The sequence below is a fragment of the Lactuca saligna genome, chromosome 3, assembly GCF_052625555.1.
Source record: "Lactuca saligna cultivar CGN05327 chromosome 3, ASM5262555v1, whole genome shotgun sequence".
In the NCBI taxonomy this organism is placed as follows: Eukaryota; Viridiplantae; Streptophyta; class Magnoliopsida; order Asterales; family Asteraceae; genus Lactuca; species Lactuca saligna.
This window is the reverse complement of record NC_136419.1, coordinates 36,422,490-36,438,933: the sequence shown is the minus strand read 5'-3', so window position 1 is coordinate 36,438,933 and position 16,444 is coordinate 36,422,490. Positions and strand designations below refer to the sequence as shown.

General features: G+C 31.1%; 1 protein-coding gene and 1 pseudogene across 2 annotated transcripts; one reads left to right on the top strand and one right to left on the bottom strand.

The window, feature by feature from the left end:
• Positions 1-12,574: 12,574 nt before the first annotated feature.
• Positions 12,575-13,131, bottom strand: LOC145035363 (putative aquaporin PIP1-4 pseudogene; annotated as a pseudogene). Its single transcript, XR_013678338.1, has 2 exons — positions 12,814-13,131; positions 12,575-12,712 (listed from the first exon to the last, which is right to left on the bottom strand). The product of XR_013678338.1 is annotated as a putative aquaporin PIP1-4 pseudogene (transcript).
• A 1,393-nt stretch (positions 13,132-14,524) lies between these two features.
• On the top strand, positions 14,525-15,835 carry LOC145035362 (protein CANDIDATE G-PROTEIN COUPLED RECEPTOR 7-like). The gene has a single exon (XM_078983911.1). It carries the CDS (start codon positions 14,525-14,527, stop codon positions 15,833-15,835), a length of 1,311 nt encoding a protein of 436 aa, XP_078840037.1.
• The last annotated feature ends 609 nt before the right edge of the window (positions 15,836-16,444 follow it).

Below are 16,444 nucleotides of genomic sequence, written 5' to 3'. Positions count from 1 at the left end.
AAACTACGAGGAAAGCCCGAGCTTCGCCCCGATTTTATTTTTTTTTTTTTATTTTTTTATTTTTTTTTTTTTTAGTGTCTGTGTTTTTTATGCAAAATGTAAAAAGTTTTGAATTGAAGGACTAAGAGTGTCAAAGTGGCTAAAGAATTGTGGCAAAAACCTAAATGTTTTTTTTGTGTATGTCGTGCCAAAATGTATAACTTTTGACAATAAGGACTAAAAGTGGGCAACTGACTACAAAATTTTGGAAAAAATCTAAAGGTTTTTTGTGTTTTTTTTTTCAAAATGTAAAAGTTTTGAGTAATGGCCAAAAGTCTCAAAATGACCAAAAAATTGTGTCAAAATTCTTATTCCTAAAAAGTTCATGTTGCTAACTCTTTTGTGCTTTATATATATATATATATATATATATATATATATATATATATATATATATATATATATATATATATATATAGCAAGTATCATTTGAGAACTCATATTTTCCTGAGAACTTGAGAACTAAAAGTAGACCGTTATATTAAAAAAGTTAAGGGCTAAGATCTTTGATGACAATTTTGTAAATAAATCGAAAAAAAGAAGGGTATCTTAATAAAATAAGATAAGGGCATTTAAGGGAACATGTAATTAGCTCCCCAAATAAACATATCAGATTGCGATTAGTCTTTCTATCGCTCGTTCCCTTCTCCGATTCTTCACCGACTCCATCGACCTCCTCCCTCTTCGTCGACCCCTCCCTCCTCCTTCTAACAACCACCCTACCTCTGTCAACAACCACCGCCTTCATTGAAGATTCTCCGAAGATTGATAGATTTAACATCGCGGTGGTTGCGTCATTCTTCCCTCTCAAAGTTTTGTGCCCTAATAAATCAGCCAGAGGTCCGATCGCTCCGAACCTCCTGATTTTGCTTTGCCTCTGAGCTTCTGGTCACTGAGCCAGAGGACGACTCGATGTTCGGAAGCAACAACATCGTCCGTTCAATCCAGAGTCGTCACTTTCTCGCCTTTAGATCTGGATCCACAATCGATCCATATTTCGTAGTCGTTATCATCAATCGACATGGAATCCAAAATCCTCCAATGATCTAGGCTTAATTGTCGTTGATCATCAACAATTCATGCTTAATTTATGTATTCCATCAACCATTGAACAAGAATTAGAAACTAATCCATTCATGCAATCTAATCTACCTCACCTTCAGGTACTCTTACTGTTATTTTTATTTTATTTTATTTATTATTTTTTTTAGGGAAATATGGAGGCAAACCTCGTCCTGGTGGTCTAAGATCTACCTTATGCATATCCTCACAGGTAAACCATTACCCTATTCATTCCCTCCAAACCGAAATTCTTTCCTGATTTAAGTTCTTCAGTTGATAGATTCAATCGACATTTTGCTCTATATCACAACACATGTGTGTGAATCATTCTCTTCAACAGGTTGGATGCAAAATGGGCTGCACATTCTGTGTAACTGGAAGCATGGGATTCAAGAGCAACCTCTGAACAGGAGAGATTGTAGAACAATTAGTACATGCTTCTCGATTATTACCCATTTGCAATGTTGTTTCCATGGTAAATACCTCAAAAGAAACTTGTTTTCCTTGAAATTTATGTCACTACAACTGATACCATCATCTTGTATTCAGGGAATGGGAGAGCCATTAAACAACTACAATGCTTTAGTTGAAGATATTCGAGTAATGATAGCATTCCCTTTTCAGCTTTCACCTAAGAAAATTACTGTCTCAACGGTTTGTTTTGTTTGCTCCATTTTATATCCTGAATATTAGTCTTTTTAAGAACATTTTTGGATTCATATCTATCATTCTCATAATTTCTTGTAGGTTGGAATAATTCATGAAATAAACAAGCTTCATGGAGACTTACAAAATATAAACCTAGCAGTGTCTCTTCATGCACCAGTTCAAGATATTAGTTGTCAATAATGCTTGTAGCTCGTGCTTTTCCTTTATAAAAACTTATGAATGCTTTAGCAGAATATCAAAAGAAAAGGTAGCTCTTTTTTGCTTCTTTTTTTAAAATTTCCTCAAAGTGTAAAATTACTAAAATACCCTTCTGGTATTGACTTTACAGTCAGCAAAAGAATTTCATTGAGTACATAATGTTGGATGGTGTGAATGATGAGGAGCAACATGCCCACCAGCTTGGTAGATTGCTTGACACATTTGAAGTGGTGAGAATGAGATTCAAATTTGTTTTTAGAGTAAATTACAACTTTGGTCCTTGAGTGTTGCTATTTTTTTCAATTTTGTTCCTAAAAACTTTTCTCTTGCAATTTTTGTTCTTATTTAGATGTGATTAACATATGAATCACATGTTATTCACATATGAATCACATATAAATCATATATGAATTAAATTTGATTCATATGTAAATCACATGTGAATCACATGTAATTCATATATGAATTACATGTAATTCACGTGTAAATCACATATGAATTACATGTGATTTGCATTTAAATAATATATGAATTAGATGTGATTCATATATGAATTAAATATGAATAACATGTGATTTACATGTGAATCACATCTAATTCATATATGATTTATATGTGAATCACATGTAATTCATATATGATTCATATGTAAATCAGATGTAATTCATATATGATTCACATATAAATTACATGTAATTCACATATTAATCACAAGTAATTCATATATGAATTACATGTGATTTACATGTGATTCACATGTAAATGATATATGAATTAGAAGTGATTCATATATGAATTACATGTGAATCACATCTAATTCATATATGATTTATATATGAATCACATATAATTCATATGTGATTAACATGTAAATCACATTTAATTCATATATGATTCACATATAAATTACATGTAATTCACATATTAATCACATGTAATTCACATGTAAATCACATATCAATAACATGTGATTCACATGTAAATTACAAGTGAATAACATATGAATTACATGTAAATCACTAGTGAATCACATATGAATTACGTCAATATGCACACATGCATTTTGCGTGAGTGGTCTTTGTTAATTTTTTTTTAATTTTCTTGTGAATTTCACATTTGAATCTTAAAAGATACAATCACATGTGAATATCATATTATATAATCACATTCGAATCTTACATGATATAATCCCATGTGAATCTTACGTAATATATACTTGTGCATTTTTCTGAGTGTTCTTGTGTTAATTTTTTTTTAATTTTCTTGTAGGTTTTGAAGAATTTGTTGAAAATATTGAACAGGTGAAAAGTGATAAATTGAAGAAAATATAGAAATGTTGACATGAAGAAATGATAACATTGTGAATCTTTGTAGTTTTTTTATATTTTATTTTGTATCGAATAAAATGTTGGATTAGTGTCTAAGTCCATAACTATTTTGGTATGTACTTGACCCGATTAAGAGCATGGTCCTTTTGGGTTGCCTTCACCATAGCAACTTATAGGATGAATTATGGAGAGAAATGATTATATTATGATTTATTAATATATTATAAGAATAATATATTAAAGGAGAAATTATATTGTTTAATTAATATTAGTCAAAGAATTAATGTTGTGGCTAAAAGAGATTAATTAAATATAGGGGACTGGACTACAATTATTGGATAATTGTGTTATTAGGCTAAAGAATGCTAAAGGAACAAGGGGTGAACGAAATTATGATGGGAGCCCATCATATTTTCGTTCATGGCCTTATTCCAAAAGGTTCCATGTGCTACTTAGAGTTTAAGTTGTCCATTAGGGTTTTGACTGAAACCCTAGCAGCACACACAAGTATATAAATGACCCTTAGGCCCCAAAAAAAATGTAGCTTACTAATTCCTTAGGGTTTCTAGATGTTTTTGGGTACCTCTCCTCTTCTCCTTCTTCATCCTGATTGCTCTTGGTGTTTGTGACTTCATTAGAGGTGCAACACTTGAGGCACCGAGCTTTCTGAAGGCAATTACAAGGAGGAATAAATTGTTATTACTACATAACAATCAAAGATTGTTTCTAAACCCTAATTCAGTTTATAATATGTTAGATCTAAGGTTTATAGCTTTGGATTATTCAATTTCATGTTCATTAGACAAACTAGATCCGAAGCATTAGGGTTCGCATGTACACCATAAGAATGATGTAGTGGTCGAAACACATCAGAGGTATAAGAGACTAGGGCTGTTTGTTCATGAATTTGATGCTTATTTGATCGAATATTGCCTGAAAATCGAAAATTTTAACTTTTTGGGGCTGGACTCGCCGAGTTCAGTGGGTACTCGACGACTCAGTGAGCCTGCCAGCGTATTTTTGCGATTTTCTTGTTGTTTTGGCTTAGGATAATTACCAAAAATGTTTTTAATTAATAAAATCCGATTTTCATTGATTTTAGGTGTTTATCCTTACCAAAATAGTAGATAATTACCAATTAATCAAATTATTGTTGCCTTATAAGATAAGATTTAATTATTTGAGTTATTTGATGAATTATCTTGCAAGAAATTGGATTAGGGCGTAATTAGATAATTACCAATTAATTGTTAATTGTCTTTTTTGAATTTTTTTGATCTAGAATATTCTTGATATAGTTTTGGAAAATTTCAAAACTTACCCTCACGTTTTGAAATTTAAATTTTGATTAAATCTTTTAATTTCGAGATATTTAAGTTCTAAACCCCAAATTTCGAAAAAAAATCAAATTGCACCCTTATGGTTTTATTAAATTAATTAAGTGTATAATTAAAAGAAAGTTAATAAATCCATAGTGATATGGTTTACATTTAATTAAATTAAAAGTGTAATTTATTAAATTAGACCACCTAGTATTTTATAAGTGTAAAATACACCGTATACTATATATAACTTTAAAAGTCTGATATTATATATATATATATATATATATATATATATATATATATATATATATGTGTGTGTGTGTGTGTGTGTGTGTATGAGTAAAGAATCAGTCTTACCGTTAGTAAGCCTCATTCACGAAGCTGGTGTATAAGAGGTGTTCAAGGAAATTGCCTATAATATGGCGATTGAATGGGTATCCACTCTTACCCACCACACTCTTGACTAGTGGAGGGTCATTAGCCAAACAGATAGGATATGACCAAACCTTCCATTATAAGTATAATGAAGTACAAAGTAACTAAATGCTTTTAGAAATTCCCAAATCATACTTACTTTAGGCAAAATGTGAAATTGTATGCTAATCCATGAAATTACACGTCATACCCATGTCAAACGTTAGTGGAGCGTGTGTGGTTAACCAGCACACTAATTTAGGGTTAACATTGGTAGTGAAGGGTGGCTCGGTATTTATCATAGATCAATGGAGTGTGTGTGGCTAACCGACATATTGGTTAGGTGATAGTAGCATTGGGTGCACCACGTGATTTGCATGGTTATTCACACCTTGTTTGTGATCCTCGGCATCCCAGTCGGAAACCTGAAGGGCATAATCGAGATTTAAACATGCCATTGAAAAGTTCAATGAATCTCAAAAGATCTAGGAGTTTCAATTCATTTAAAACTTAAACTTCATTTTCGTTTTTCATGGTGGAAATTGGTAAATCGTCATTTACCTACCTTCAAATATTCTGCAACTAGATTACGACATCCCTCTTCTAGGTTGTAGAGTATTGTGCGCAGGTCAAGTCCACCACAAAGAGAGATAAAATATTCGTCATGATTGACTAAAGTTTAATAAATATGATTATAGTTATAAGATTAAGTATAATTCTGAGTTGATTGAAAAGGTTCCAATAAATGGCAGAATGAATATGAAGAATCAAGAAGGAAGAGAGATAAAAGTTTTTCCATTCTAAGAAGAAAGGAGAGTATCTTTTATTGTGTTTTATGATAACTCTTAATGATTAAGAAACATTCCTCAATTGATCCTCTAAGTGAGTCTTAGTGCATTTGACTATCTAAAAAGATGAATCGAGAATTATGGAAATGGTTAAATCAAGAAGTCAATCATACTTTGTTCCAATATCGAGTCTTAGAGTTATACTCCAAGATTGTGAATTAAGTGACATGTCTTAAGAAGGTTTATAACACTCATCAAATGAGGACTTTGGAAAAGGGTTTTCTTATTCTTCCACATTTGAAATTGGTAAGTTGTGATGTCTTGGATAAGACAAAGACCAACTAAGACCAATTATGTGAAGTGTTTTGTCTTGATAAGAACTACACTAACTCTTGAATATTTGTTTTGTTAAGGAATGTTTCTTGACATGAGAATCATATATGTCAAGAGGTGAGTGCGAGTTTTAATGATCTTGAAAAATTTTCGAGAATAAACCTTATCAATCATCACTAGCATGCGACTTGAGGTTTACAACCTATCGTGTTGACACAAGTTTGTTCTCTGTACCATTCCAGTTTAAATCATCTATGCATACGAGTTCTATGAGTTTTCAATTGGATTGCATAGAGGTAAGGCATCCTGATCAATGAAAGTACATTGATAGGTAAGGGTGAGCTTCTTGACAACCTGGAAGCAATGGTGGGCATTCGTGCTACCATGAGGTGAGAAATAAAGATTGAACAAGTTCAGTCCATATGAGTTTGGATTTGTCGGAAACCTTGGTTTTGGCAAATTCACATGGATAGGAACACATACACCATAAAATCTAAGTGTCATAAGGTTTCTATCCTTCATGAAAATGATTGTGAGGAAATGCTTTCACTAAGAAATATTTGAAGAAGAAAGCAATTGTGATAATTATATTCTCAAATTCGATTATGATTACGACATCCCTTTTCATAATTCGAATTGTGAGATTTGGCAATTAGTCTGAACATTTTGGACTTAGTAACATAAGTTCTGAATTTCTTTAGACACACATGTGAGTCTTCTATGGAAAAGGTGTATGAGTTTAAAAAGCTTAGATAAAGGCTTATCAAAGCATCAGGTATTAGAAATATGAACTTAAGGAATTCAATAAAAATTGTTTTCTAGAAGTTCAGCTGTTTTCTGAATACATGTAAAAGCTAGTGGGAGTATAAGTTTTATGCTAGTAAGAAAATAATCATCGTGTTAGTGGGAGCATGATTATTATGGTAAGTATTGCAAGTTAGAAATATTAATTATAGAAAACAAAGATTCACTTTGCAAAGTTGTAGGGGTTGAAAAGTTGTTTTACTATAATTAAGGGAGAGAATATTATACTTATTTTCAAAATCTAAAGCTTAGATCGAGAAATGTTAATAAATTTAGTCAATGATACACAGTGCATTCTCAAAATTCGATTATGATTACGGCATCTCTCTTCATAGTTCGAATTGTGAGAATGTGGCACATAAAATGTTATGGCAGAAGATTGATCAAGTATCCTATATATATATATATATATATATATGTATATATATATATATATATATATATATATATATATATATGTAAGACATTATGCATCGTGTTCCATACGCTTCAGGTATAGGATCGATTGCATATGCTATAATATTTGGCCATTCTAAAATTTTCCAAATGCCTAGTGCATTCAGAGGGAAAAGTGACTAGAATCGGTTTTGACTAAAACCATTAAACAATTATCAAAGGACAATCCAAAGTTCAATGAGGATTGGTCGCTTGTGAGTAGTTGGAAGTATAGTACTGGATGGACCATATCTACATTATTATGAATAGATAAGATTCTATTTAGAATGAGTTGTCATATGACAAATATGAAAATGTTTCCATAATGGAAGTTGGATATTAAGAATCTATGTCTAGATTAGAAACTTTTATGCAAGAAGGATGTTCAAAGGAATGTCCTTTGAATGAGAGACTTCATGAGTATGGAATTGTCTTGTAATAATTTATAATAAATAACCTTGTGATTTCATTGGACGAGTTTTGGTGACTTTGTGTTGTGATTTTAAGAAAGGATCGTTGCATAAAATGTTAGAATCTAGCATATTATGATAGTGGCAAAAGTTTGGTATTCTTACACTTATGATAAGGATTAGGAATTGTGAAATGAGCATCATTGGAAAAGTTTTCAATTGATCTATTTCACAAAGTAAGGATCATAGAAAATATAGTGTGCATGTTTGGTGCATGGGACAACTATTGTTATAATTCGAGTGTTAAGTTGATTATCCGAAACATTATACAATCAATAATGAGTAATCAATATGGTGACTAAATAAGAGGTGTTTTATTTATACTCAAAAGTTTTGAGGCCATATAGGATTAAGTACTATTATTGTGTTTCACTTTGCATGTTTTGACTTCTAGAATAACTGGGTTATTCGAACCTCCATAGTCGGTCATACGTTAGAAGTAGGTATGAAAGAAGACTGTCATGAATCTGTATGTAGATTGCCTAAAGTGTTTAGACATAGCACAAGTTTGCAGCAGAGTTCATGAGTGCTTTGATAAGATTAGAGTATTGGATTAAACCCACGCTCACTTGAATCACTTCATGGATTTTATCACGAGTGATTGTGAGACGGTAATATTGTATATTATTTAAACCGAGATGTGTGAGTTGTAATTACGATTCGGTTGAACATTGATAATATGTAAACGCACAAGTACTTGGTGTTATAAAACATATTGTTGTGTGTGATTTGATGAGTAATAGCAAACGAGCTTTTGAGTCGAAGTTTATCCAATCCTTTTACCCAAAGCAGGATAAAAACGATATTTTTGGGCCCCTCGATGATTTTATGATGACACCCTAAGCGCTTGGCCAACTCGGGACTAAGTTGATGTGTTTAATTGTAGTCTGTTGTCAATCGTCATAAATCGGATGTCGGGAAACAATACATAGACAGAGAGAATGATTTAAAGCCATGTCTCGTGTCTATACGATATCTTGTAGAATGGAGAAATATATGATCCCTTATCTAAAGGACACGCGTATTTGATAAGATCAGAGTTGACAACGGCTTTTGAAAGCTACGATTGCTGATCAGGTTCTGAAGTTATGCATGATAGTTATTAGACTTATCCAAGTGGGAGACTGTTGGATTAGTGTCTAAGTCCATAACTATTTTGGTATGTACTTAACCCGATTATGAGCATGGTCCTTTTGGGTTGCCTTCACCATAGAAACTTGTAGGATGAATTAAGGAGAGAAAGGATTAAATTATGATTTATTAATATATTATAAGAATAATATATTAAAGGAGAAATCATATTGTTTAATTAATATTAGTCAAAGAATTAATTAAGAATTAATGTTGTGGCTAAAAGAGATTACTTAAATATAGGGACTGGATTGCAATTATTGGATAATTATGTTATTGGGCTAAAGAATGCTAAAGGAACAAGGGGTGAATGAAATTATGATGGGAGCCCATCATATTTTCTTTCATGGCCTTATTCCAGAAGGTTCCATGTGCTACTTAGAGTTTAAGCTGTCCATTAGGGTTTTGACTGAAACCCTAGCAGCACACACAAGTATATAAAGGACCCTTAGGCCCTAAAAAAACGTGGATTACTAATTCCTTAGGGTTTCTAGACGTTTTTGGGTACCTCTCCTCTTCTCCTTCTTCATCTTGATTGCTCTTGGTGTTTGTGACTCCATTAGAGGTGTAACACTTGAGGCACTGAGCTTTTTGAAGGCAATTACAAGGAGGAATAAATTGTTATTACTACATAACAATCAAAGATTGTTTCTAAACCCTAATTCAGTTTATAATATGTTAGATCTAAGGTTTATAGCTTTGGATTATTCAATTGCATGTTCATTAGACAAACTAGATCCGAAGCATTAGGGTTTGCATGTACACCATAGGAATGATATAGTGCTCGAAACCCATTATAGGTATAAGAGACTAGGGCTGTTTGTTAATGAATTTGATGCTTATTAGATCGAATATTGCCTGAAAATCGAAAATTTTAACTTTTTGGGGTGGACTCGCCGAGTCCATAACTGAACTCGCCGAGTTCACTGGGTACTCGGTGAGTCCAGTGAAGAATCAACGAGTTAGTGAGCCTGCCAGCGTATTTTCACGATTTTCTTGTTGTTTTGGCTTGGGATAGTTAATTAATAAAATTTGATTTTCATTGATTTTGGGTGTTTATCCTTACCAAAATAGTAGATAATTAGCAATTAATCAAATTATTGTTGCCTTATAAGATAAGATTTAGTTATTTGACTTATTTGATGAATTATCTTGCAAGAAATTGGATTAGGTAATAATTAGATAATTACCAATTAATTGTTAATTGCCTTATTTGAATTTTTTTGATCTAGAATATTCTTTATATAGTTTTGGAAAAGTTTCAAAACTTGCCTTCAAGTTTTGAATTTTAAATTTTGATTAAATCGTTTAATTTTGAGATATTTAAATTCTAAACCCCAAATTTTGAAAAAGTTCAAATTGCACCCTTATGGTTTTATTAAATTAATTAAGTGTATAATTAAAAGATAGATAATAAATCCATAGTGATATGGTTTATATTTAATTAAATTAAAAGTGTAATTTATTAAATTAGACCACCTAGTATTTTAAAAATGTAAAATACACCTTATACTATATATAACATTAAAAGTCTGATATTATATATATATATATATATATATATATATATATATATATATATATATATATATATATATATATATATATATATATATATATATATGAGTAAAGAATCAGTCTTACTGTTAATAGATCTCATTCACGAAGCTGGTTTATAACGGGTGTTTAAGGAAATTGCAGTTTTTTTAAAAATGTCATTTTTTTTAAAAAAAATGTAGGTTTTTTTTTTTTTTTTAAATGCTGCTTTTTTTTTAAATGCAGTTTTTTTAAAAAAACACTTTTTTTTTAAAAAAAAAATCATGTTTTTTGAAAATAATTAAAAAATCTCCAATTTTTTTTAAAAATCGAAAATTATTATTTTTTTTAAATAATTCCAAAATTTTGAGTTATTTTGTTAATTTTTAGACATTTACATTAATATGTTAAATAACACAAAAAAAGTTAAACATTAAATGAGATTGGTAAAATGACGATCATATACTTAACGAATTGCTTTTGATCTAACTCTTTACTTTTAATTCTTAGGTTGTCGGAAAATGTTGATTTCTCAACCGATCTCAATCCTCTCTCTCTCTCTCTCTCTGTATATATATATATATATATATATATATATATATATATATATATATATATATATATATATATATATAAGGTTAGGTTCATGTGAGATGACCTAACTTTTTGTGAGACCGTGAGACGTATTTTTTTATTTATTTTTAATTTTTTTAGTTAATTCAAGTTCCGAAAATAATATTTAATTTTTTTTAGATTTTTCCATTTATTTTGCATTTTAAGATTAGTTTTTAGAATATGTCAGTGTAATATTCTATTAGAATATTTCACGTATTTTTCAAAAAAAATGGAATTTATTTTTATTTATTATTTATTTATTTTTCATTTTTTTAGTTAATTCAAGTTCCGAAAATAATATTTAAAAAAAGAATTTTTAGATTTTTTCATTTATTTTGCATTTTAAAATTAATTTTTTAGAATATGTCAGTGTAATATTCTATTAGAATATATCACTTATTTTTCAAAAGAAAATGGAATTTTTTATTTTATTTATTTATTTATTTATTTTTAATTAATTCAAGTTCCGAAAATAATATTTAAAAAAAAGAATTTTTGGATTTTTCCATTTATTTTGCATTTTAAAATTATTTTTATATTTGGTCTCACGGTATCAAATAATTAGAATGGTCTCAAATGAATATATATATATATATATATATATATATATATATATATATATATATATATATATATATATATATAGGGCTAGGTTATTTTGTTTTTACTAAGTATTGTGTGCCAGAATGCACAGATCTGGACCAACGGATGAAATTGATCAATGAACATGATTTGAGAGTGTATGATATTACAATGGGGTAACATGTACCATATAATCACACAATTTTTAGTAAAAGGGTATTTTGGACAATTAACTACATTTATAAAAGGAAATTTTCGAAATTTTAGGGATGATTAATTCTCCTAATTTAAAAAAATCTGAATTTTTTAATTAATTCAATTTCAATTTTTAACGATTTTATTCTATCAGAATATTTTTTGTTAGAATGATACTCTTTCAGAATTTTATTCTAATATAATATTATTGAAGAAAAACAAAATTCTTGAATAAGATGTTGAAAAATAACAAACATTCTAATATATTCTTATACATCCGAACTTAAATACAAATTCATACATATTCTTACAAACTAAAAGTCTTATACATTTTAAATATAGTTATAAATATTCTAAAAGAATATCAACAAAAATGAATAACATTCTTAAAAAATAACAACATTCTGCTAGAATACTCTCGTTCTCCATGTTTTCTTCTTGAATTCTGAAAGAATATTGTTGTTTTTTGGACATTGAATCCTGAAATTCTGAAAGAATTTAATGTATTCAATGGTCACCATATAGAACACTGGCCTGGTCAACGACATTCTGCTAGAACACTCTCATTCTCCATATTATCAAATCTTAGATAATAGAATATTGTAATCAATAAAGAAAATAAGATACCTGATTGAGTTTTAAATTAACTTTTATTCTGTTTCAACATGTGTTTCCTTTTGATTGACAGTCAATGAATCACCAAAGAAGCAACATCCAGTTCCGGTGATGGGGATGGTGGCCAAATGAACCAAGAACACCGCAAACCCAATTGGAAGAGGAGCCAAAATCTACAATAAACACATTAAAATTTAATTCAAAATAAAAATCTCAACTTTTCTAAAGTGAATATCTGTATATAATTCAATAGTCAATGGAGTGAGTTGCATACAGGGACATGGGAGTCTCTGGCGCTTCTTTTAGCATCAGCTGCAGAGAACACGGTGTAAACAAGCACGAAAGTGCCAACAATCTCAGCACCAAGACCATCACCCTTGGTGTAACCATGGGCGACGACATTAGCACCACCACCTAATGTCGTGTACCGCGCATCACCCTGAAACCCTTTCACAAATCCGGAACCACAGATCGCTCCAAGACACTGCATCACCATGTAGAACACTGCCCTGGTCAACGACAGTTTTCTTGCTAATAACAAACCGAATGTCACAGCTGGATTAATATGCCCTCCTGTTTGAAGATGAAACATAGTTTTTAGACGATTTGAAGAAGAAAAAAGATAAAATTAGGGTTCCGGTGGAAAGTGGAAACATACCTGAAGAAGAGCGTGTGTGATCTCGTTTGAACAATCATTAAGGACCTTCTCATTGATGATCGTGGCATTGCTCATCTGCTGGAGAGCACGTGAAATGCTCCCCTAATTCCGCCAACACCATCTTCGATTATTTGCGTGACACGATGAACAACGATCTGTTCATAGGGAAATTGGAACCAAAATCAAACACTGGTTTCTTAATTGACCAAAACTAGGATAGTGGTTACGGTTTCAGATTTAGGGTTTGGATGCTGGAAGGGGAAAAACAACGGTGTCGCCGGTGGTATGATCTGTTGGTACGTATTTGTATACGGTGGAGGTGGCCATTTCGTGGTTGTACATTTCGACTATGGTGGGTGAAGAAGATAATTGTATACTCTGATATAGAATTAGGGTTATTAAGATGAAGGAACCATGATTTAAGGGATCAGATACGTGATATTTTATTATTTCCTTATTTATAGGATTCTAATTAAATTATTTCCTTTAATTAAAAGCATAAAAAGTCCAAAATACCCTTTAATGGTTTATTTAATAATTTATTATTTCTTGAATTTTCATTGGTGCATTTAAGCATACAATAGTTGTTAAAAACATTTGAACCTATATATATATATATATATATATATATATATATATATATATATATATATATATATATATATATATATATATAATTGAATTGCGATTTTAATTTTTTTTCATATATTTAACACACATAACCGCATGAGCCATATTTGAATTTTTTTTTGGTCTATCAAATTCACAACCCGTAATTTCAAGATTTGATGCACCAAATTATTTTATGGACAATTATAAGTAAAAATGTCTACAAAATGTTACAACACACTATGATTATAAAAACCAATAATAACTCTATCAAGCAAATAAAGGTTTCTCAACTCCGTCTCACTTCTTGCGATTAATATTCCATATTCATAGGGAAATCGGGATTATGGACGTTTATCCACACATATTATAGATTTTTTTTTCAAAATTTAAACACCCATCTTTATCCCCGACTCCCTGTTTTTCTCATCCTATTATTTGTTTTTATAAACGATAAAACTTTTGTAATCATATTGCTTTGTATTCAAGTCATATTCCATAAGGCAAGTATTAATTGTATCCTTAGTTATCTTAGAATTAGGAAACATTTGTAGATATATATGCTAGATATCAACCAAGAAATTAACAATATACATCTTTATAGATTTCAGTTTTCACCGAGAAAAAAGGATCGATAATTGTTACGCTTACTTCCCGCTACTTTCACTTTTCCAAACCACCGCCTTCCTCCGCCGTCAGCCACCACCCGTGAATCCAAATGAGGACATTAAAAAAACTTCTCACCGCTGTTTTCCTCTACTTCTTCATCTTCACTACACCATCCACAGCACATATCGCATCCCTGAATCTTCGATCCAATAACCGACAAATGATCCCTATCTCGGATTTCGAATTTACAAACGTGGGTCACGTCTCCTTCGTTCTCTCCTCCATCACAGTCACCTCCACCTCATCACAGGCTTCTAATGAATCACGAATTGGCTTCTTCCTTCAATCACGTGATGATGAGTTCTACCTTTACACGCGTGAAACAAGAAACCAAGACATCTTCGAATTCAAACAAAACACTATTACTTGCCCCCTCGATTTCAAATCAAACTCATCAGTCCTCTTTACTTTCCAAAATCATGGTCCTCAGTTTTCCTTCAACAAATCGTTCGCCATAACATATTCCGGTATCAACTCACTCTTCTTCATCAACTGTAACAACGAATCCCTCGTGACAATCGAGGGTCATGCAGAGCTTTACAATCTCAATGATGGCAATGGCAATGGCGCTAACAAAAACTTTTTATCAGCCGGGCTAACGAAACTCCCGTTTCTTTACATCATCTTCTCCTTCAGTTACTTAACTCTTCTAGGGTTTTGGATCTTAGTATGCTTCAAGAACAGGCGCATCTTTAACAGGACCCATTTACTAATGGGTGGGTTGCTCGTTGTGAATTGCGTTCACTTTATGTGTATTACTTCGGATCTACATTATGTGAAGATTACAGGAAGTGCTCATGGATTGGATGTTGTGTTTTACATATTTCAGCTTACGAGGGCTGTGATTTTTTCCACTGTGATCGTGTTGATTAGTGCAGGATGGTTTTTCTGGAAGCCATTTTTGAAACGAGAGGAAAAACTGGTTTTGATGATTGTGATCGTGCTTGAGGTTTGGGGTAATGTAGATCCGATATTGCCATGGGAAGCTGCTGTACCTTATAATAAAGAAAACGGGTCATTTGCAGATGTAATCTACATATTTGCGATTTTCTTCCCCATGGCGTTGTCGATTGCGTCTTTGAATAAGATTCGTGAGACTGATTTGAATGCTGAGAGGAATGTGGGGAAGTTGTGGTTAATTGTGATGTTGACTATTGTGTATGTGCTCATAACGAAGATTCTTCTTCTTGCGCTGCCTACACGGTGGGAGATTAATGTGGTAAAGGAGACCACCATTTTTATGTTCTGCATGCTGATGCTTTGCATTTTCAGGCCGGTTGATAGGACGAGGGTCGCAAATGCTGACGAGACTGGGCTTTCAAATTCCAACGCGAATTCTTGTTTCGATAGTCCTGTTTAGGTGATACAAGTGGAACAATTTGATGTCTTTGTTACCAAATTTTGTCATCTTTGAGCTTAGATGATTTTACAAACGCATTAAACATGGGAAATGGTAGTGGTCAATGTTAAGTGCATTATGAGAAGGTTTTACATTTTAATATCTATATTTTTACGGGAGAATTTCATATATGTTCTTCTTAAAATCAAAATATCATATTTACCCAACTTAATTTCTAAATATCATATTTACCATTCATAAAATTTCAAAATATCATATATGTCCTTTTTAAACATCATAATATCATATATATGCCCTTCTTAAATATCAAAATATCGTATATGTACTTTTTAAACATCAAAATATCAATGGTAATATCTAAAATATTCTTCATCTACAACATAATAAATAAAAAAAAAAACTAAACAATCAAAATATACATTCCATAGAGAGGGTTGAAGATGAATATTTTTGTTTGTCAAGAGGACGACATTCCAACAATTTAAAAGTTCACATTCCATTATCATAGACGTAAGGATAATATCGTTAAAATTTTTAATTATTATAGTAATTTTAAGTTATAAAAAATGATTATAAAATATTAAAAACATTATAAAAAAGGATTTGGAT